Raw genomic sequence first — 22742 nt, forward strand, 5'->3', positions numbered from 1 at the left:
AGAATTATTACGTTTCAAGGTTAATTTGTGGAACCAGTCTGAAACGTACATTATAAAAAGTGCACCCCAACACACGGAAAGGACCGTGCAAAACTCAGCAACCGGAAGTGGGAGTTGTGTATCCTGTGATTTGCGGTTCTTGATTCCGGAAGCTGTAGTCCTGTGCTGCGGAAGTTGGTCGCTGGTACGGGGTTTACTAGCTGCAGGCAAAAGGGTTCTTCCTTTCTGGCCGACATCTTGGAAGAGTAGCACCATGGTGAGAACTGTGCTATGGGGTTCAGGGATAACTGGCGCTATGGAGAGAGGGTGGAGGCCAGAGAAAAAAAGGAGGCAAAAAGGCAGGAACGAGGATGGGAAAGATAGAGGCGGAAAGCTTAGCGGGGCCTTGGGGAGGGAAAGGCTTCAGAGCCGCGCGGTCTCGTGTGGGTGGGAGGTTTGGGAAACTGTCCTCGCTGTTAAGGTACAAATATCAGTGATTGGACCGCGTGCGCTGCCGCGAACTCATTTATTTAATTTGTATTCCGCCTGCCCGTTGTCTTGGCTATTTGTATATGCAGCCCCAGGTCTTCCTATGACACTTTGCGTTCCAAAATCTATTAGCAAGACAAGGACCAATCATACACGAGTTAGAGATCATTCATTTATCATTCACTAGCTTTTGTGCTGGCCTACTTAATCAGGATCTGTTGGTTTCTGATAATTTAACAAAGGGAGTAGCTGGATAGTTTTGCATGTAAAAGAGAGAATATTTTATAGCTTGGGCTGCGGAAACGATGCTGTTCTTGCTTTCTCTGATCCAAACGCCAGCCACCCAAAGATGACAAGAAGAAGAAGGATGCAGGAAAGTCCGCCAAGAAGGACAAAGACCCAGTAAACAAATCCGGTGGAAAAGCCAAGAAGAAGGTAAGGTGTTTTAGTTACTATTGCTTTTCTTCTTCCCCCAGTTCGATCAGGCCTGTTTTATTGTAACTTTATTGCTTCTTTGCACTTGTTCAGTGTTCTATGTTACTACACCCCCTGTTATTTGTAAACCAGCATGATGTGATTGTATCATGAATGCCGGTATAGAAAACCAATAAATAAATATTCTGCCTTTCAGGCATTTCAAAGCAGATTATCTTTCCCTATCCCCAGAGGCCTCACAGTCTTAAGTCTTGTTCCTAAGATAATGGAGGGTGAAGTGACTTGCCCAAGAACACAAGGCGTGACAGCAGGAATTGAGACCTAGATTCCCAGGGCAACCTGCTGCTGTAAACATTAGCTAGCTACTCCTTCACATGTATTTTAAGGGGAGACAAATGTTTAGGTGATTGTTTAATTGGGACCAGAGCCCCCATACTCTGAAAGTTATGTTTTGCTTTCACCTCTGGTGGTACTTTTTGTGGCATAAGAGAACCCCATTTCTGTCTTGGGCCACTATCCCATGTTGTGAACCTGGGTGTTTTGTTTATCTGACAGAATGAGTGATTTACTTAATAAGGAATATAATCTGTCTTATAGGAGTCTGGTGTGTGAAGTACAGAACTTCATTTTTTTTTTTCTTTCCTAGAAGGTCAATATATCATATTATAAGGGTGGCCAACTCTGGGCCTCGAGAGCCACTAACAGGCCAGGTTTTCAGGATGTCCACAATGAATATGTATGAGAAACTTGAATACAAATCTCTTGAGGACCAGAGCTGGCCACTGCTGCATTATTAGGTAACTGTTCTTGTAAATTTTGCAATATGCTGAGAAATGTATTTAATATTTTAGGTCTGTAGATTTTAGTTTTTTTAATTTATCTGGATCAAATGTAAACCTGTAAGGTATGCCATCACACCAGCCTTCATTTGATCTTGTTTTAAAACTAAAGGTTTAATATTTAGGGATTGGCAGCCAGGTTTTGTGCTGTGGCTGGAAGATGATGCTTTTCTGGGTAATGCTTGTTGTACTCCGGGACTGATCCTGTCTCCTCATCTCTGAGTAGAAGTGGTCCAAGGGGAAAGTGAGGGACAAGTTGAACAACCTGGTCCTGTTTGACAAAGCCACGTATGACAAACTATGTAAAGAAGTTCCAAACTACAAACTCATCACACCCGCTGTGGTTTCAGAGAGGCTGAAGATCAGGGGCTCTCTAGCTAGAGCTGCCCTTCAGGAGCTGCTTAACAAAGGTAAGCAGTCCTGCACTAAACTTTGCTAGCTTTAGCTGTTACTTTTGATTAATTGGAGACTATTGAGATACAGGCCATCAATTAAGCCATAGCGGGAGCAGTTGAATATCACTCCTCTGTTCATTTTTGCTACCACTGGAATTTTGATAGAATAAAACTAGATTGTGACCTTTATTGTTATAGGCACATAGTGTTTCCATAGAGGTGGCACCCGATAATTCTTTGTCAGAGCACCCAGGATGGTGCCTTTTTGAGTGATGTTTCTAGACATTAAATGACATGCTATCAATGTCTGAACTGTACATCAGTAATCACTGTATGGATTTCTGTTTGGTGTGTATGGGAAGAAGGGGTTCCTTTTCTCCAGTGGTCTCTGCCGCCTCCCTCCTCAAAGCGGTTTAAAGACATGCTTATTAACCTTTTTAATGTCAGGGGCTGGCTAGCTACCTTCTTTAAACTATGTGGACTAATTGCTGGGTAGAGGACTGGAGAAAAGGAAACAGAAGCAGAATTTTGCCATATATTTACCCCCTGTCCTGCCAAGTTGAGCTTGAACACAATCTCTGGAATGTCCAGGCCTAACAATTTATAATGAATAAGGGTCCAGTGCTGCTGCTCTGTGACCTGAGCCAAGGGCCAGCTCAGCACTGTGCACTTCTAAAGATAGTGTGTGTGATAGTTCTTAAGAGGGTTATGCCCTGGTTAGGTTCTAAGATATGTTGGTGCTCCCGTGAAGCTGATGTGATGAGTTTTTGTGCACATGGCCATGTGCACAAAAACTATATAATTAAGCCGCCGTTTCTTTTGTTTCATTGCCTTTTTCTAGTTCTGTTCAGTTACACTGTCCTATACCTCTGACTAGCCTAGCCTCCAAGTTATAAAGTTTTATGGCTATTGTGAAAATTAATAATGGAGCCCCTGTTGATGGATGGAATGCTTAACTCTAAAACTCATGAATGCCTTTGTTTCTTGCCTTTCCACAGGTTTAATTAAACTAGTGTCCAAGCACCGAGCCCAAGTCATTTACACCAGAAACACCAAGGGAGGAGATGCCCCTGCTGGTACAGAAGAAGCATAAAGAGGCGCGAGTCTCTCAGATTGGCTTCCCACCAAGACAGGATGAGGGGAGTTACAGGCCAATACAGTACAGTGCGCTCCACACTCAAGGTCAGCAGGGCCTTGGAAAAGCTTTATCCACTACCTGAGGATTTTCTGGATCTACTTAAGGTCCTGACAGTTGATTCTGCGGTCTAATTTTTTTTTTTTGTAGGCTTCCCACTGGCTTCCACCCAAAATTTTATGTAAATCTACTACAAAAATAAAATGGTGCATTGCCTTGTCTTAATAAATTGAGATTGTAAAAGTTTCTGGATAAGAACATGATTTTTTATTTATATTCCTTGTGACATTTGAGAGCAAATTAATCATGGCCTGCAGGTATTCCCTAGTGCCAGAGGGCTTGCTATCCTATCTAAGGGCACACAAACGGAGTGCTTGTACTGAGTTCTTGTTTTCCTAACATGCATACAGCACCCAGGAGAGGTGTTAGAGCTGCCATCCTAAAAAGATGCACCAGGGATAAAGTGTGCATTACTAGTGCTCTGCATGAAGTGCCCACGACACAGGAAAAAGAACACTCAATACTAGCATTTGTTTTCTTGGCATGTGAAATCCCTTGTAGTGACAAAGAGCAGCTGTACTGCCTTGCACAATGTAAACACCTTTTTACAGCAGGAAGCCAATGCAGGACTGGCATAATGTGATGTGGAGTTTTGCCAGCAGGAGGAAACAAAATTGCTGTTTGGCTAATGGGTCCTTGACTTGTGCTATGCCAAAGCCAGCTGCAGGGCTGGCCTTAAATTGGATGTGTTAAGGGTGCTTTAGAGGAGAGGTGACTTGGTGGGCAGGGTAAAAGCTCAGAGCTGCCTTGATGTGATATTTACATGGGATGAGTGATGTTAGGGGTGGGTGAGTTGAGCATGCCCAACCTGTATGTCTAATTTCTTTATTGCAGCAGGGGTTAGCTTATGTTGAGTGCACTGACATCACACTTTGTATCTGAAGCAGTGGAGGGTAAAGTGACTTAGCCTCACAATGGATGACAATGTGATTTGAACCTTGCCTTTTTTTGGTTCACAGTCTGCTGCTCTAACCCATGGTCTAGTCCTACATAACTTAAGTATAGCTGTAGAAGTTTGTGAGGAATGGGCCATGAAATACATGATTTATTAGATCAGATTCAGCCTGTTGCAGTCAGCACTAACCAAAAAACAATTGACTCCTCATTCAATTTACTATATATTGCCAACAGTTCCCTGTATGTACCTGGATCAGTCCTGGGTTATACAGCTTGATCAATCCTAGTGCCAACTGCAGTTCCTGAGTACTTCTCTGGTTCCAGCAGCTGGTGCTAAACATGCAGTTCTGTGACTGGGACAGTTTTTGACCTTCCTCCTGAGGGTGCTTTTTTTGAATTGGAAGGAGATCTACCCTGCTCTTCTAGTGCCACTCAAATTTTGCTAGAGTTGTTAACGGGCTGGTCCAGTCTTAGTGTAACCCTATTCTATACATGGATGTGTAGGCTTGACTTTGACTGAACTAGGACAGTCAGAACTACATCTTCCTGGATGGAGTGGCAGTACCCATTACACTTTAAAGAATTTTCCACCTTAGGGCTGGTCAGAAATAAGTTTTAGCTATTGTATTGCTCATTGAACAGGTTCTGTTTAAGAATTCTAAGGACCTGACATCTATGCCATGTATAATGTACTTGGTAAGCTTTAGTTGCAGACATCTGTTATAAACCCCTAGTATAGTAAAAATAGTTCTTTAAATGCAGTGGCTCAGCCCTGTGATCATGGAGGCAACAGCAGCCACCTCCCTTACTCTGTCCTATTTAACTGTTCAACTCTTCTAGCTCAGGGGGAATAAAGTACAGTATCCTACAGTTCCCTGTACATAGCAGGATCAGTTTAGACAGTGGGTTATGTTCCCCTGTCCAGCAGATTGAGTCAGAACAAACTTTGAAGGGTATTAGCATATAAGCCAGTGCACCCTCTACATGAGCTCAGTATCTTTGACTCCAGCAGATGAGAGTTGGGGAACCTGTTGCTTCCTACAGTTAGGCACACTCCATGATAAGGGTGAACCTCTTATCCACAACAGGCAGCTGCTGCTCTCAAGATAGAAAAAAAAAGCTTATGGTAAAATAGTCAAAACAGTAAAATGCTAGGGTATCACTGTAAAGGCATCAGAGGGGGAAAAAACCACAGGCATGACCAAAATCTGAGGCATTGTGTGTAGGGTACTGGCCATACTAATCATAAGAAATGCAGAGAGGCTATAGAGAAAATAGGGGATGGATGGAACAGTAGCCCCCAGAGCAAGGAGTATGTACAGCATACAATAGGAAGCAGCTTACAAACACTGTAGGTTTTCTAGACCTTACATGCTGTCATCTTTAATATCACCACCCCATAAAGATTTAGTATCTATAATAGTAGTAATCAGTGCTAACAGGACACATCTTCTATATACTCTCTGCATAGTTTGGTAGTTTACATGACACTACCTTTAACTATGCTAAGTAATGCTGGCTCAACCTGACCTCACATGTAAGGAAATAATTCACATGGTAATGTAAGTGATCTGCTAGGATGATTTCCATGTCTTCAGCATTGCTACATGAGCAAGTTGTGTCCTGTACTGACACATATGCCTCTACCCCTCATTGAAAAGGGCAGGAGCTTAAGTTGTCAAGGCACATCATCCAGTGTGCTCTTCTTGCCTCTTTTCCAATGTTTTCCCCTTTTTCTTGTCACAGCTCTCTTCTCATTGCCTTCTGTCCTAAATTGATATCTGAAGTGGAAACAAAAAAAAAAGCATAAAACCAGCATACATTAACATTGCCTCTGACCATCACAGCAAGGTAACCCCACCATACCACAGTGAGCCTTGTTGAGGAAAACTCATTATTACCCAAGTGCTGTGTCCTTCCTATGAGCTCAACTGCAGGAGCAGTGAATCAGGCCTAAAACTAACTCCTGCCAACCCCAGGAGAAAATGGTACTGTCTGGTGCTCAAAACAGCCCCCAGGCCTGACCAAGGAATGAATTTGGCAACACCTCACCCCTACACAGAGAACAAATCCAGTCTAACACTGCCTCAGCCCTAATCCCTCTTCTTCCTGTGAGGTTTCTTTTGCCCAAAAACAACTTGTATTTGTTATATATGTACAGGGCCAGGGGAGAAACCTCAAATAGTGCCCTGCTTCCAAAGGAGGCTGAGCATGCCAGGGACCCAGTAGGGGAACAAAGACCCCTGGCTTTCACCACCCACAAAACAGGAGTCTCCAACCATCTGCTCTACTCAAGTGCTGGCCCACCACACAATCCAACACCTCAGTGAGCCAAAATCTTTTTTTTTTTTTAAACTGCAGATTTGCACCTCTACTATCTGCTGGAGACAAGTACCAAGGGACTACAGGTGGCACTGTTATGTAGCAGTGCCTCAGTGTTTTGTTCTCTGCCTCCATCTCCCCGTAGGGATGCATAACCCACTTGTCTGAACTGAACTAGGATATGAACAGTTAACCCAAATTTTCAGTTGGGGGATTTCTTAATTTGTGCTGCTGGTCACAATACTAAAAGGTATTCCTAGCACCCAGCAATCTAGTGTGCCATAATTTGCTCAGTTAATTATGAACTTTGTGTAGAAACCAGCTCACCTGGACTGCCACCTCCTGCCATTGTTCCAGACTCGTCCAAAAGAAGGAAGCCAGCCTTCATCAGTCTGAGAGCTATGATCAAAGTTGGCACCTACTCTGTTTGGGGGCAGCTTTCTTAATTTCTCCTCTTCTGTTCAGAATAAGACCAGTTTACAAAGCAGTTAGGTGTATGTAGGCTTTATATTCACATGACACAATCCATCTTATACTTCTAGGCTCGATTTGTCTTATACAGCTGTCATCTCTGCTTCAAAACAGAAGGGGGCTTATGAAAATAGCTAACATAGGAAGAATGGTTTCATCATTATGCTTCAGGATTCTAACCAGTTGCTCCTGGCTGACCATCCAAGAGACTATACTGCATTGACAGCTGCCAAATGCTTTTAGAAATTGAGTTGCCCTTTTAAATACCCCTCTTCTCTGCCAAAATGGGTTCCCAATACCTACCTTAAGTCCCAAATAGCCACCAAAGTGAGAATCCCCACAACTTAAGGCCCTTGTATTTTTACCTCAAACCCACCTTACATGTCTGTCCTTATCCAGCATTGTACAAGAGACAGAAAAAAAAACCCCAAACTACATACGTTGTTTGTGAAATTCCTCATAAGAAGGGCCAATCTCTTGTGATTTGCTTTCAGATGCCTCACTGTCATCGTACATCAGCCAGGGAGGGACTGCTCCTATTAGTAGTAAGAGAACATTTTATTTAATGTAGTCAAAGGCAATGTCAGCAATTACTATGGATCAAGCACAGACCACTACTCGTGAAATGGAAAGATTTGCTGAACTATCATCATTTGCCGTGACTGGGTTCATCCTATGAAATTTTTGCTGCTTCCAAGCCTCTCAAGAGTTTACACTAAGTCTCACAAAGGCAGTGGCTTCCTTAACCTCACACACACACACACACACAAGATCCCTGGATTTCACAATGCTTCGCTCTGCCCTGGAGTCCAACAACGCTGATAAGTTTCCAGACAAAAGTATTTCAGCTCAGGTACTATGAAGTGCTATAGAATACATCTATAGGAAGTCATTGGCATGCCTCCTGGGCTCACATATTAGTACCCTGCCTAGGAACCTTTTTTTTCCTTTTCTCCCAGATACCTCTCCCTAGCTCTGGCCTGGAGAATGTTTGCTGATTGCATTCCCAGAGGAAGTCAACTGTAGTCTAATCTGCTTAATCCCACCCCAGCGCTGAAAGTTCTTGCTGGCCTCAGATGGTGAAAAAGAAAGCCATACCTTAAAATTTCAGTTTGAAGAAAGGCTTGCCCAGTCCAATTCCTGAACTGCATGTAACCATCATCAGTGGTTGCATATCTAATAGCTCAGTGTTAGCATGACTGAGTATCAGCCCTCAGAAAGATCATTTACCTGAGTGAACATTTCCTTTCACAGATGACTCCTAGTTTCCAGAAAAGAAGAAAGTCACAATTAGTCAGTTATACACCTGTGACTTGCAGCAGGCTGTGGATCAGAACTGGAGTCCTGACCTGTAACCTGGGTCTCTGTACTGAGACAGAATTGAGAAGAGCTTTTAACACCCTTCCTACTAATGGAGCCACATTGATAGACCATGAACTTACAGCCTTTTCTCCTGTCACAAGGGAACTATTTGGATTCAGTAAATTTCTAAGTTAGAGTTCCAGAATGAACCATAAATATACACTTTGAGAGGCAACATCTCATTAAAAGAACAGTGTTACAACTATAGATGATGAAAAAAAAATCTCTGTAGAAAAGATGTTCTGCTGGGCCTATTACTGCCCTTAGCACAAGGCTTGGTGGTAACCTGCATGGAGCAAAAGTTAGTAACCCCCCCCCCCCCCCCCCCCCCAAAAAAAAAAAAAAAAAAGTTGCTGAGTTCACTAAATGGAAGATTTTGGTCTTTATCTGCTGTCATTTACTATGTTATGTTGCCACACCTGGTGACCAATAAAGGTCAAACACTGGCCAGCTTCCATCCAATCAAATTCTGGGGCTGTGTATACATCACTTGACCCAGGATCTTCTCTTTCTACACCAAAGAACAAGCCACTGAAAAAGGAGAAAACAGAATAAGACTGAAATGTGAAAGGCTTCAGTGTCCAGCTTTGCCTCATTTATAGTTAGGAGACTATAAGATATGCCATGCTGGGTCAGAGTAAGGGTTCAACTTGTCTTTTTGACTGGGGCCAATTCAGGTCATTAAAAAGTACCAAGTAGATCCTAAAAACTACATCCATTTCCTTATTGCCCACTCCCAGGAATAAGTGGTGGCTTTCCCCCAAGTCAATCTGTGTATGGACTTTTCCTTCAGGAACCTGTCTAAACACCTCCTAGCTATGCTGGGTGCCTTGACCCCATCTTCCAGCAACAAATTCCACAGCTTAGTTGTGCTCAGATTTGCTTGAAATCTGCTAGTTTCATGGAGTATTCCTGAGTTTTAGTAATATTTGAATGGATAAATACAGGGAAATTGGTTATTACCTAATTTTTGTTCCTGTAGTACCAAACATCAGTGAAGACTCCTGCGTTTTGCCTCTCTGCCAGCAGATGGAGACAGAAAATTTTGTAGGAACTGCTTCTTAATCTATTGTGCCATATGCATCTCTTCAGTATTGATCCATGCCCATGCATTAAATATTCAATAAAACTTCTAACAAATCAACCCTACTACATTCTCCAGAACATGCAGAGGAAAAGGAAATTCATAAGAACTGTAATTAAATTTGGAATACTTCTTGAAAATGACTGAGAAACCTGTGCCATTCTTTAGAATTATTATAGTAAACAGATTGAGCAGACTCTCCAAAACTCTTCACCACCACTGGGCAGGACTGATCTGTGGTATTACAGGAACAAAATTTAACAGGAAAGAGCCACTTTTCCTTTCCCTGTATGTACCTAGATCAGCCCAGACTCCTGGGATGTACCAAAGCTTCCCTAACTGGGGTGGGACTAAAGGTCCCACTCGAAGAACACTTTCACCAATATTGCCGATGTCCGGAGCCTGGATGTCCAATTGGTAGGGTCTGGCAAAGGTATGCAAAGACTTCCAAGTAGCCGCCCTGTAAATCTCTTGCGGCAAAACCAGTTGGCACTGACCAGGATGTTGCCTGCAAATGGGTAGAACGAGCCCTTAACCCCTCCAGGCTAGGTCATCTGCAACAGATATATGTAGAACCAATAACCTCCTTCAACCTTCGCACTATTGTGGCCTTTGACACTTTTTTGCACTACATAGCACAAAAAAAAGTGTTTGACAATTTGAAACGAAGTGACCTCTAGATATCACAAAGCTCTTCTGACATCCAGACATCTTAATTCCTTTGCATGAGGCGTATCAATCTCCAGATTTGTAAAGGCAGGAAGCTCCACTGACTTAAGAAGAATGCCGAAACTACTTTTGGAAGAAAAGACAGAACCATCCTCAGAAAGACTCTGGAATCTGCAATAAAGGGTTCCCTTCTGGCTGAACTTTTAGTTGGCCCTCTTAAGAGGCTCAAACACTGCTTCACACATGCCCTCGAGGACCAAGTTAAGGCTCCAAGAAGGACAGACCTTATGAACAGAGGGGTGCAAATGCTTTGCCCCTTGGAAGAAGTGCACCACATCTGGCTGTGCAGCCATAGTTGTTCCATGAACCTTGCCCTGCAAGCAGCCCAAAAAAGGTTGACACCTGCACTCTCAGGGAACTAAAAAGGACAAACCTTTTAGTAAGCCTCTTTGCAAAAAGGCTAGAATCTGTGCTGATGCTCGCCAAGGATCAACCCCCTGCTCCATACACCATGACTCGAAGACTCTCCAAACCTGAGCATATGCTAAAAAAGTAGAGGTTTTGCAAGCTTGCAGCAAAGTAGAACTATCACCCTCTGGATATCCTGTCTTCCTTAATTGCCTCCTTTCAAAAGCCAAGCCGCTAGACAAAAAAAAAAAATCCATCCAATTGTCCTGAAAATATAGGACCCTGCCGTAGAGGATTTAGTAGATGCCCAGCCTCAGGAGGCCATCCACTGCTAGAATGATCAGATCCTCAAATAGAGGCCTTTGTGGACACTCCGGAACCATGAGAATCGTGTTTCCTAGGTGGACCTCTATTCTTACAAACTTCCCCACCATAGGCCATGGAGGAAACATAGATCAGATCAAGTGGCCAAGGAAGCACCAGGACATAGACCCCTTCTGCTCCGTGCTCTCTTCTGCGACTGAAGAAACACGGTGCCTTGGCATTCCTCTGGGTTACCATCATATCCATATGAGGCATGCCCCACCTGCAAAAGATGGAGGGTCATTGCTTCCGATAGCTTCCATTCTCTGGGATCCAGTTGTCAGCTGAGAAAATCTGCTTGCACATTGTTGGACAGTTATCAAGGCCAGATGCTGTTTTGCCCTGGACATCAACATCTCTGCTTCCAGAGCAACTGCTTGACTCTTAGTGCTTCCCTGGTAGTTGTTGTAGGCCACCGTTGTCATATTGTCTGACAAGACTCAGATTGCATGGTTGTAGAGAAGGGGAAGAAACACCTCCAGAGACAACTGCACCGCTCTCGTCTCTAGGCAATTGATGGTTCAGGCGGCTTCCTCCACCGACCATCAGTCCTGCACCGAGTGGGACTGATACAGCTCTCCAACTGAAGAGACTGGCATTGGTAGTTGCTACCATCCATTGAGGTACCTTGAGTGGAAGATGAAACTGCTTTGAAATTGGATCCCACCGGGATAGCAACGCTTTCTGTAGAGGTCCATTTCCAAGGTCAAGACCATGGAACAGAGGACCTGTGTGTAATCCAGACCCTGGGCACTTGGGCCTCCAACAGGTTCCGAACTTGTGCCTGCAGCTTGACAAATCCACTCCTCCATGAGAAATTCATTGCCCACAAAGGTATTTAAGTGCTTGCCTAAGAGCTCTAGAACTTGTGAAGGAGGAAGGTGGCTCTTGGCCAGGTTCACAACCCAGCCCAAGGATCTCAAGCAGTGCACGATCATTTCCACCACCTGTCTGCAAAGGTTCGCAGACTTTGCTCGGATGAGCCAGTCATCCACATATGGATGAACCTACACATCCTCCTGAGGGCTGCCGCTACCATCACCACCATTACATTGGTGAAAGTCCTCGGAACAGTGGCTAGACCAAACTGAAGAGCACAAAACTGAAAATGCTTCCAGAGGATCATGATTTTGAGGTACCTCTGATTCCAGCGGATCCCAGTGTGTAAATATGCTTCCGTCAGATCCAGGGAAGCCAAGAACTCCCCACTTCGCACTGCTGCTATGTAAGACCTGAGAGTCTCCAGCCAGAAACTGGGAACCTTGGAAGCCACATTTACTTTCTTCAAGTCCAGAATTGGATAAAAAGGTCCCTTCCTTCTTCGGTACCACAAAATAAATGGAACATCCTGTCCCCCCTCTCCTCATTGGGGGGACGGGAACAATGGCACCCAGCATTTGCAGTCTTTGGATGGTCTGCTGAACGATAAGTTTCTTTGCTGGCGAAGTACAGGGAGATACCATGAATAGGCTTCTTATTGGCAAATTCTAAAACGTGGCCTTGTCCTATCATGCTTAGAACCCACTGGTCAGACATGATTTTAACCCACTCCTAGTAAGAGTCAACCCCCCCCCCCCCCCCGATGGCTGGGATTGAGGAGTGGGTTGGCCTCACTTCATTGCACAGACTTGGCTCTGCTAATCCCTTGGCCAGAGCCCTCCCTGTTCACTCTGCGTCTATGAAAAAAGACTGGGACCAGGACTGAGACCTCCCCGAGGTCTGGCTCTGGGTTGCACCTGGAGCTCACCTCAGATGGAAGTACCTTTGGCCTTGAAAGCGAACCAGCAGAAATCCTTTGGGCTTGTCCTCCAGTAGCTTGTGCACCTTATCTCCCAGATTCTTAATTAGCTGTTCTAATTCTCCAACAAGAAGCTTGCCCTTGAAAGGGAGCACCCTCAGTTGAGCTTTTGACAAAACGTCTGACCAGCTTTGCAACCATAAAAGCCTCCTAGCAAAGACAGTGGACACCATTGTCCTAGACAAAGTGTGAATAAGATCATATATCTTATATATGTTATATCGATTTTAGTATATGTAATACCTATTAATAATGTCAATGTAAAGCCTGTTGCTAAGTTATTGTTAAATGTAAACCGCGGTGATGTATCTCTTTACGTACTGCGGTATATAAAAACCCTTAAATAAATAAATAAAGCATTGATTCCATTAGCAACCGCTGCCTCCAGCCGTTCCACCTTCTTGGATTCCTGGGGGCGACAGAGCCCTGGCACTCTGCAACTGCTGCACACTGCAGCCCAGATGCCAAGAGCAGAAACCTTGAAAATCTTGAGGTGCACCTAGAGCTTCTTGTCCTGCAAATCCTTCAGAGCTGCTGCACCAGCTACTGGAATGGTGGTTCTCTTTGTGACTGCTGACACCAAAGCATCCACCTTCAGCACCCTTAAGGGCACTAGAGCCTCCTCAGGCAAGGGATAAAGCTTAGCCATAGTCCTAACTCACTTTAAGGCCAGTCTCTGGAGTGTCCCACTCCCTGACCACCAATTGTTTAACATCCTATGGAAAGGGAAAGTCCTGGCCAGAGCCCTGTAAACCAGCCATGACCAGATCCACTGTGTACTGGTCTGGTTCCTCATATGGCACCTCTATTCCTAACTCTACCAGGACATGTGGGACCATAGAACCCAGCTCCTCACTTTGAAACAGGTAAACGACCTTAGGCTCAACCCTTTCCATGGATGGAATCTTCCCAGGTTCCTCCTCCTGATCACTGTTGGGCAGAGGAACATTGTGAGGGCCATCCCCCAAAGGCACCCTGCCCAGCTGGACCTCAGATCTTATGGATTGTTGTAGCCCCCGGAGCAGGCCCTCAGAAGGCCTGCACCTGGGGGAACAACTCCTCTTATGCTTGCTGGCCAAATATGCTTTGACTTTAAGAGGATAAAGTCTGGAGAAAAAGGGAGACTGGCCATAAAAAAAAATAAATAAAAATTCTCCTCCAGGGGATCAGGACCCCCCCCCCCCCCCCCGGACCTCAGAGCCGAGCTAGAATCGGCTGTGACAGTGCTGGCAGGAGATCCCCTCCCCCTGCTGCTCTCCTCTGCATCAGTGAAAGTTTTCAAAATGGCTGCTGCTCCCATGCTTAGAGAACAGGTCGGCCATTTCTTCTAAAGCAGCCAGAGACCTACCAGTCCTGTGCTGCTTAAATGATGCCACCACAATCTTCCTCAAGGTACCCTCCAAATGCGGGGCAGCAGTTCACACACAGCATTGCCTGGTGCGATCCCGACCGCATAGTACATGCCGAAAACAGACGGGATCGGGAGCCACGAGAACAATCTGCCTGCATCTGCCCCCCTGCAACAGGGAGAACCACAGAAAAAGAATTAAAAAAAAATAAGTCAGTTACAAAACCACAGGTTTCGCACCACCTCCATCTGCTGGAGATAGAGAAATACTGAGAAGATGCAGGTGGCACACTGGATTAAGAGGTGGTGCCTATGACATTCTCTGTCTCCATCTGCTGGAAGGGAGGTGAAACTCAGAAGTCTGGACTGATCTTGGTATGTACAGGGAACCCCATTTACCTCTTCCACCCCACTCATGATTTTATAAAGCTCTATCATATCCTTCTCAGTCATCTCTTCTCCAAGCTGAAGAGCCCTGACCTGTTAAGCCTTTCTTCGTAAGGGAGATATTCCATCCCCTCTCTCATTTTAGTTCTCATGTTATGTTTTGTTTTTTCTGCTATTTTTCTTGAGGTGGGGCAACTAAACTGCAAATGATGATACTCAAGATGTGATCGCAGTACAGATCTATACTGAAGTATTATGATATTCCTTCATTCCTTTCCAAATAATTCCTAACATTCTATTTATTTTGACTACTGCTGCACATTAAGCTGAGCTCAAAGATATTTTTCCTGGGTAGTGACACCTAATATGCAACCCAGTTTGTGTACCTATTGTTAAGATTACATTTTCCAATGTGCACTTTGCACTTGTCCACATTACATTTCATCTGCCATTTAGATGTCCATTTCCCCAGTCTCTCAAGGCCCTTACGCAGTTTCTCACAGTCTGCTTGTGTTTTAAGTACTTCGCATGCTTTTTTGTCTTCTACAAATTCAAATCACTTCATTCATTCCCTTTTCTAGATTAATGAAAAATAAACAGTCCTAGTACAGATGCCTGGGGCAATCCACTACTTACCTTTCTCCACTGATAAAAATTCCCATATAATCCTACTCAGTTTCCTATCTTTTAACCAAATTCCACCTTCTATCCCATGACTTTGTGTCACGTAATGCCACAGCACCACCCCTAATACCCATGTAGGGTAACAGGCCACTTAGAGGGTCCAGCCAAGCATTGCACAAGCCCACTTGCACCTGTACATGTGATTCTACATTGGCAACCTCCCACCTGGGTTTCTGCTTGCCTCTGGGCATGTTCTCCATGCCCATAAACCATCCCTTGGTGGTTTCTAGGGACACAGACCCCTCACAGCTCCTAGAAGTACACCCACAGACCAAATATACTTACTATCAAGATCTTTAGTCAGTCCAAGACAGGCAGAGCTAACAAACTAATAAGTTTAAGTAAAAGTAGGAACAGTGAATGGATAAAAGAAGCTGAGCAGGGTCTCACAGATCTGCTCCCTCTACACTCCCAGCTGAGACTGGAGAATTCCAGAACCCTCAAAGCGTGTTCTTTGTCATCAGGGCACACAGCATTAAACAATGAGACCGCAGATTCTGCACCACCTCCAACTCCTGGAGACAGAGAAATACCGAGGAGATGCATGTAGCACACCAGGCTAGGAGAGGGTGCTCTACAAGTTTTTCCCTGTCTCCATCTGCTGGAAGGGAGGCAAAACCCAGCAGTCTGGACTGATCTGGGTATGTAGGATGTTTTAGTATCAAATGCACTCCAGGCTGCTGGGATGTACATGCTGATCAAAGCCACTTTCAGTCAAGAGCATCTAAAGCCTCTGCTTGAACTACAGGCAGAGGTCAACCACCAACCTGCAGGCCAGCACACAGGAAATGAGCTCTTTGGAGAAAGTTGTCACAGGGCAGAAAAAGAAAAATCACAAAGCATACAAAGCCCCGTTTCGCCATACTTTGTAAATTTTCTGAGAAGTCTCTCATAAGGGATTTTATCAAAAAGCTTCCTGAAAATCCACATAAGCTGTATCAATTGGCTCACCTTTATTCTCGCATGTATTCACACCTTCAAGAAATTCTAATGGGCTGGTAAGTCACCATGCTGACTCTTCCCCATTAAGCCATGTTTATCCATATACCTAGTCTTTGTTCTTAAAAAAGGAGATTCCAACATTCACCCAGCACCAGGCTGTAGTTACGTGGGTCACACATACAGTCCTTTTTTGAAAGTTGACTATACATTTGCAACCCCTCCAGTTTTCAGGTATAAAAGTCTTTATGAATGATGGGTTATTGATTCCATTACTGGACTGATGTCTGCATCTCTTTTTGGGGGTTAACTCAGAAACGTACTGGAAATTTCAAAGCAATTAACTCAAAATGTTATTGAATATTTAAAAAGTTAGTTAGCATAGCTGGGTTGAAAAAAAAAAAAAAAAAAAAGTTTGGACATTTCTGGAGAAGAAGTCCATAAACTGCTATTACCAGGCTGACCTGGGGAATAGCCACTGCTTAATTACTGGCAGTAGTAGCATGATATTTAACAACTGAGTACATGCCAGGTAAATAACTTGGCCACTGTTGGAAACAGAATGCTGGGTTTGATGGACCCTTGATCTGACCCAGTACAGAAATTTCTAATGTTCTTACAACAATTCTAACATTTGAGAGCAAAAGAGAAACTATGCACAAGTGTGACTTTACACCAATGAGAATCCTTATGGGAAAGGAAACCTGCACACTGGAAAATTAAGGGAGTGCACATAAGAGAAAGATAGTTGGGTGGGTGGAAAAGAAAAAAAGTATGGTTCAATTTTCAAACAATAACAGAACAAAAAAAAAAAAAAGAAAATTTAAGAAAAAAATGGCACAATTCAGAAGCAGCTGGCACAAAAACCAGCAAGAGAAAACATTGCAGGGCTTCATCCAGTTCCTTTCTAAGAGGCAGTGCAGTGAGCAACAGGACGATATTATAGGTAATGTCATTTATTAAATTCTTTACAATGGAGAATTAATTCACTTGGAAGCTGTGACAATCACAGGACCCATCTCCTCAGAACATAGGCTTTTTCCAGTTTTAACACTGTGCAGCCTGTAAAACTTAACATTTTCAGATTATTTTCAAATTTAACACATTATAGTTAACATCAATAACTGACTGCTTTTCTCTCATATTTCTTTCAACCTGACTTGAGGGATTTACAGTTAGGTCCCAAGAAGGAAATAAGCCATTATAACCCTGCAATCAATACCACTACTTCTGTGCTAAAGAAGTAGCACCTCCTATGATATACCTTAGACATGCAAAAAGATTCAGGACTCAAAACACTGTTCCTATATGAGAGAATGATAAAATAGCCCAGAAATCTCAGTAACTTCCCTGGCTAAGCTAGTAAGACATCACCTATGCAGTCAGCTTGGTTGCCTATTCCTTTTTCTTCACAGTTCATTATGTCCCTCTGCCTTAGCAGAACTGCATAAAAAACAGAATACGGGATTGCAGTGTCAAGTTTCTTACCTTTCTGAGTTTACTGAGACTCCACTTGCAGAAGGTCCTTCACCTGCATCAATCTCTGACTGTGGCTGAGTTTGATTCAGGAAAAACAAACATCTTTCTGGTTTCAAGTAACACACTTATCCCAACATACATTTGTGCATATGAGTAATCATGTGGCTGCTCCTGAGAACAGATAGGAAGACTTGGAGCTTCCTTAAAGTGGCATCTGTAACTGCTTCCCAAGAGGGCTCTTGTATGGGAACACTTATCTAATGTCTATGGTGGAAGCCTTTCAAAGACTTCACCATAACAATTTCAACTAACTTATGAGTTTAGAGGGCTCCTTCAAAGCAGAAGTGCCCAAAAGTCCATGGAGCGTGCACCTTCTTTCTGGGAACAAACAGCAGAAGCAACTCTGACTACCATCGGTCCACAAAGTATAAAAACCCCTTGGAATGCTCAGTCTCACATACACCCAAGCTCCCTCTGCTAAACTACCATAACAGGTAGCTTTCTAAGTTGCTATAACTGCTGAATAAGTGAATTCTCAACTCTGCACTGAAATCTAGGCCTTTTATTGCTAAAACCAGTAGACTGTCAGGACAAATCTATCAGTGTGTTTACATCTCCCTATTTTCTACTTGCAAGCATGTTCAAATCAAAATTTAAACAATTTAAAAAATTACATAGTTTAAAAAAAGAAGTAAAATAGATGGATGTTAGAACTGTATGAAGATGCTGTATAAGCATGTAATAAGAATGCAAACACCGCTATGGATACTGTTCAGGTGCATCCTGGGAAAACAAACCTCTAAGATGCTCTGCACCATTTCAAACCTACTCTTCTCCACCTCCCGGATATGGGCTGCCACCTGTTAAAAATGAATGAAAGATAAGGACCAGCCAAAAGACAGGATACAACACAGATGAATTTGTTAGGTTTTTATCACCTCTTTAAGGAGCACATCCTCCATTTCTTCATAGTTGTCCAAAGCTTTGGTGACAGACAGCTTGAACCTACAACAGATTATTTCAGAGCTGTCAGCATCATGCTATGACATCAATGTTAATCGTACCTAGCACAAGCTCTTTACCTTTCATAGTCCTCAGGCAAAACCAGAAACTTCTGCTTTAGTTTGACATCTGCTTTGTTTTCCCACCAAAACTTATTGGCCCCTTTTCTGTGCTCAGGACTAGAAGGAAACAAAAGGAAATGTCAGTCCTAGATCTCCAGCAGAGTAGCACAAATTCAAGTCTTATGAAGAGAAGATTGCCCAGGGTGATTCCTGAACATCCTGCATGCTCATCAATGATCTGCATCTTTGATACTAACATAGCTGTTGGAATAGCCTCTACTTGTGGTTCTGGGTCTTCCCCCCATTTTCAGGAATTTAGGAGTTAATAGTTCCAAGATGAACCAGGGTGGAAGCTCAACCCTTTTTTTCAAAACTGGCGTTCCTCAGCTGACTTGCCAAGCAGCCCCTTCCTTTTCCCCACCCACATGCAGAATTATGGTTGATAGGTACCATCTTTACCTGGCCAAGTGCTCCAGTAATCCTCCATACATTACAGTCAGGTTGCCATTGTTCATGTGTTTCTTCACCTCCAGATGGCAACAATAACACCAGACATTCTGTTCATGCTCACTAATGTCATACTTCAGAACTGTGGCACTTTTAATCATTTTACAGGCTTCCTCTACCTGACCAAAAAAAAAAAAAAAAAAAATTGCATCAGCTATTAGACACTCATATCAGTGCAACTAGCCTCCTGCAATTGTACAGCGCATAAGAGAAATCGAATTATCTGTTTGCCGCATATTTGACAACATGCCACAGAATCAACATTTCCGAAAGCTTTCATGCAATTATTATTATTATTTTTTTTTTTAAGAAGGCTGCTGGGTGCCTGCCTGCAGTCTCTGCTTCTGCTCCAGCCCCTCTCCTTAAAAAAGACAGCCTGCGTGGAACCCTTTTGTTGTTACATGCATAAGCTTGTATAAAGTGAACAAAAGGGTGGGGGGGGGGGGGGGTGAATTGTTTACTTTCTCTATCCATTCCAATGTTTAATCCCTCAAAGATCTCTTAAATCTTTACCAAACCAAAGTTGATTTTGATATAATTCCTGGATGATGTCCCTTTAGAAGAATTTCACCTTTATACAAAGGTTCTTTCACCTGCATGTGTGACCAATCATACACCATGTACAAAGACCTTGATATGTTTTTGGTGTTTCACAGCTGGCAGAGGGCATGAATTCCAATTCATTGAAGCCTTGCTAACTAGCACTACTATGTGCTAATCCAATTCTTTTTTGTATTTGTTACCATGTATCCAAAATACATTCACATATCTTTCTGTGCGATTAACAGCATGACAAATTGCTGATGCCGAGGGTATTTTTACATGCATAAGCTTGTATACTTGGAAAAGACAGGGGATTTTCTCAACAAAATATAAAAAGGATGGTTGTACTATTTAAATTGAAAACAGAAGTGATATTTCACAATATATGTTTTAACTTGATAAAAAATGTACAAGTACAAAAAATTTATATAGTTTTTAATATTGTTTAAAGGCAATGTGAATGTTTTTCAATTAAAAAAAATTGACTTTTATTGCATAGTTAGCGGTGTGAATCTTTATTCAAAATTATGCAAGTTGGCCACACAATTGCTTTAGAATGTTAAAAAACCTGCTGCAGGAAACGGAGCTCTGTCTATAAGATTATCTGCAGAAAAGCCCTTCTGGCTGGACTAGTCATGGTGATATCGTCAGAAAAAGGCTGTCCCTGGCCATTTGCAACAATACAGCTAATAGTGTCAACATTTATATTACAAACCCAAACCTTTCTGAGTTTACAATGTCTACAAACAAAATTTCTTTTGAGAATATTCTCATAAAAGGAAACAAGTCAGTCTAGGTTTAGGGAACAGATCTTCAAGTTTCCCTGAATGTACCCGTATCAGACATTGGGTTGAGCCTCCTGTCCAGCAGATGGAAACAGAAAAACTGAAAGGGTATCCTATATCAGGACAGAGTCCTCCTGTGTCCCTTCAGAATTTCTCTGTCTCCAGCAGATCAACCTGCTGTTCCCTCACTTTCTTCTCTCAGGGAGATTTTTCTCTTCATACCGCAGGCAACAATGGTACATTTAACAGTACTGACTGTAGACAATAGCTCACTTCACTTACCTGAAAACACTAGTACTATGGATAGGAATGTGGAAGACAGGTGTTTCCAATATTACAAGAGCTTGTGACAAGGAGTTTTAGAGGTGTATAAGACAAAGCTCAAAAATAACAGTGAAGCAACCTAGCAGTTTTAGATGCTGGTTCTTCTATTAGGTGAACTAGGAAGTTGACTAGGGCTCCAAAATTTGAGCAGGGAGGTGTCCACAAAAACCCCAGATGCCACCTATCTGCTTTAAGGCACAACACCACAAAAGAAGAGAATAGATGCTGAGTAGATGTGGGATGTTGAGACACAGAGTCATGTAGGTGGGGGCAAAAGAAGAGAATGAGGGTGTTCAGCTAATAGGGGTACAATAGGGAGAGAGAGGATTCTAGTGGAGACAGGAGATGTTCAGCAGTGCAAAAAGGGGACAAAAGATTGGGGTGATGCTGCTATGCTCAGCCAGGAGTAAGAGGGAGAAGGAAGAGGATGCTTGGGCAGAAAAAGACGAGAGAGAGATGACAAGACACTGAATAGGGGGCAACAAGACTTGGCAGAGGGTGAGAATTGGATGCTTTGCCAGAGGTGCTGTTGCTAATAGGCAGGTGTGTAAGGGGAGAATGTAAGATTGGAAGGTTCACTTAGGGCACCCTCAGTTGCACCAGTTCTGGAACTTACCCGGCAGGTGCTTTTCACTAGACATTTCACTGTACTAAAAGAATTAATAGAACACAATTACACCACTGCGTACATAACCGCTAGTATCAATGTTGCTTAAGGTGAACTGAGATTATCTTTACCAGAAAGCAAATAAAATTGTTACTATTATATTACATACACTTAATGTTCCCTCATTCTATCATACAGAAGCCTTAGAATAATAACCACCCTAATTACGAAAAAGACAATAATATGGAACAAAATCTTTTGTGGGAAAAAAGACTACAATGAGTGGGCACTCCAACTATGCCATGAGAATAGCCACTTTACAACCCGTTTACTCTCCCCGGCGTCCTGACCTTTTCCAGGTAAGCGGCCAGCGTCGCGCTCAGCCGCTGCTGATGCTTCTTCTCATAGACATGACCCTTGCCGGAGAAGGAGGTCTGTCTACAAACATGACAGTAAAAAACTCCCATTTCCCAAAGGAGCTCGCAATCACCTCGCTCAACAAACGCCGTTAACAACAGCAACAACAGCCATCTTTGTACAGGAAGTGAGCAGAATGGGCGTGCGCAGCAACCATCACGCGACATGCGCAGCAATAGCGGCAGCCATCACGCGACATACGCACGCGCCGCAGTAGCAGCAACCTTCACGTGACAGGCGCACGCAGCAGCAATCCGTCACGTGCCAGGAGGGAAACGCTCACCGCGCCGTGCGTTGCAGGTTGTGAGGAAGGTAAGCGAGGGCCGAAACATTTCTGCCAAGTTCGGTGCCTGTGAGCCGCGACAGCGCGTCTGCCTGTGTGAGAGCTGGAAGTAACGCTGTATGCACATGATGGAGTCGCTGTCGGCGCTGACAGAATCCATTAATCTCACCTGCTACTATCATGGTACCTACCAGCCTTACCCCCTCCCCCCCCCGAGCAAGTCAGCCCAGACTAGAGCAGGCGGAAGTGTTTTTATCATGATTGCAAGCACTGGGAAGTATAATGGCTGCTAACCGAAGACAGCCTTAATGGTCATTGTGTCAGAAAACCAATTACCAGGAATTTTACGTTAGAGGGAAAGAATATGACTTCTTTCACTAACAGATTTCTGTTTGTAGTATTTTCTGCCTGTAAGACTCTTCTGTTCCCCTTACACACTTTCACTCATTCCTTCCATCCCTAATCTCCCATTTCTCACGTCAGACACCACAATGGAGTTTCACTCATTGCACCCATCCCTAACCTCACACCATGATACTGTTTCAATCCGCCCATCCCTAACCTCAACACTGCAATGGAATGTCACTTATTCCTGCAATCCCATACCTCAGAGACTGATGGACTCTCGTCACTCATTTATTCCCTTCTAAGCATCATAGCATGATGGAG

General features: G+C 43.5%; 2 protein-coding genes across 3 annotated transcripts; one reads left to right on the forward strand and one right to left on the reverse strand.

Moving 5' to 3' along the window:
• The first annotated feature begins 101 nt into the window (after window positions 1-101).
• Window positions 102-3518, forward strand: RPS25 (ribosomal protein S25). Its single transcript, XM_029573125.1, has 4 exons — window positions 102-256; window positions 808-903; window positions 1969-2152; window positions 3136-3518. Exons 1-4 carry the CDS (start codon window positions 254-256, stop codon window positions 3228-3230), a joined length of 378 nt encoding a protein of 125 aa, XP_029428985.1. The 5' UTR covers window positions 102-253; the 3' UTR covers window positions 3231-3518.
• CCDC84 (coiled-coil domain containing 84) lies at window positions 3402-21975 on the reverse strand. Of its 2 annotated transcripts, none has more exons than XM_029573122.1 (11): window positions 21864-21975; window positions 19067-19233; window positions 18626-18724; window positions 18482-18548; window positions 18341-18403; window positions 17553-17617; window positions 8804-8915; window positions 8253-8283; window positions 7463-7558; window positions 6879-7008; window positions 3402-6010 (listed from the first exon to the last, which is right to left on the reverse strand). In XM_029573122.1, exons 2-11 carry the CDS (start codon window positions 19213-19215, stop codon window positions 5908-5910), a joined length of 915 nt encoding a protein of 304 aa, XP_029428982.1. In that variant the 5' UTR covers window positions 19216-19233; window positions 21864-21975; the 3' UTR covers window positions 3402-5907. The 2 variants fall into 2 exon arrangements, with proteins under 2 accessions (XP_029428982.1, XP_029428981.1); XM_029573121.1 differs by having other exon boundaries at window positions 21724-21937.
• Window positions 21976-22742: the final 767 nt, after the last annotated feature.

This window comes from Rhinatrema bivittatum, chromosome 12, assembly GCF_901001135.1.
Source record: "Rhinatrema bivittatum chromosome 12, aRhiBiv1.1, whole genome shotgun sequence".
In the NCBI taxonomy this organism is placed as follows: domain Eukaryota; kingdom Metazoa; phylum Chordata; class Amphibia; order Gymnophiona; family Rhinatrematidae; genus Rhinatrema; species Rhinatrema bivittatum.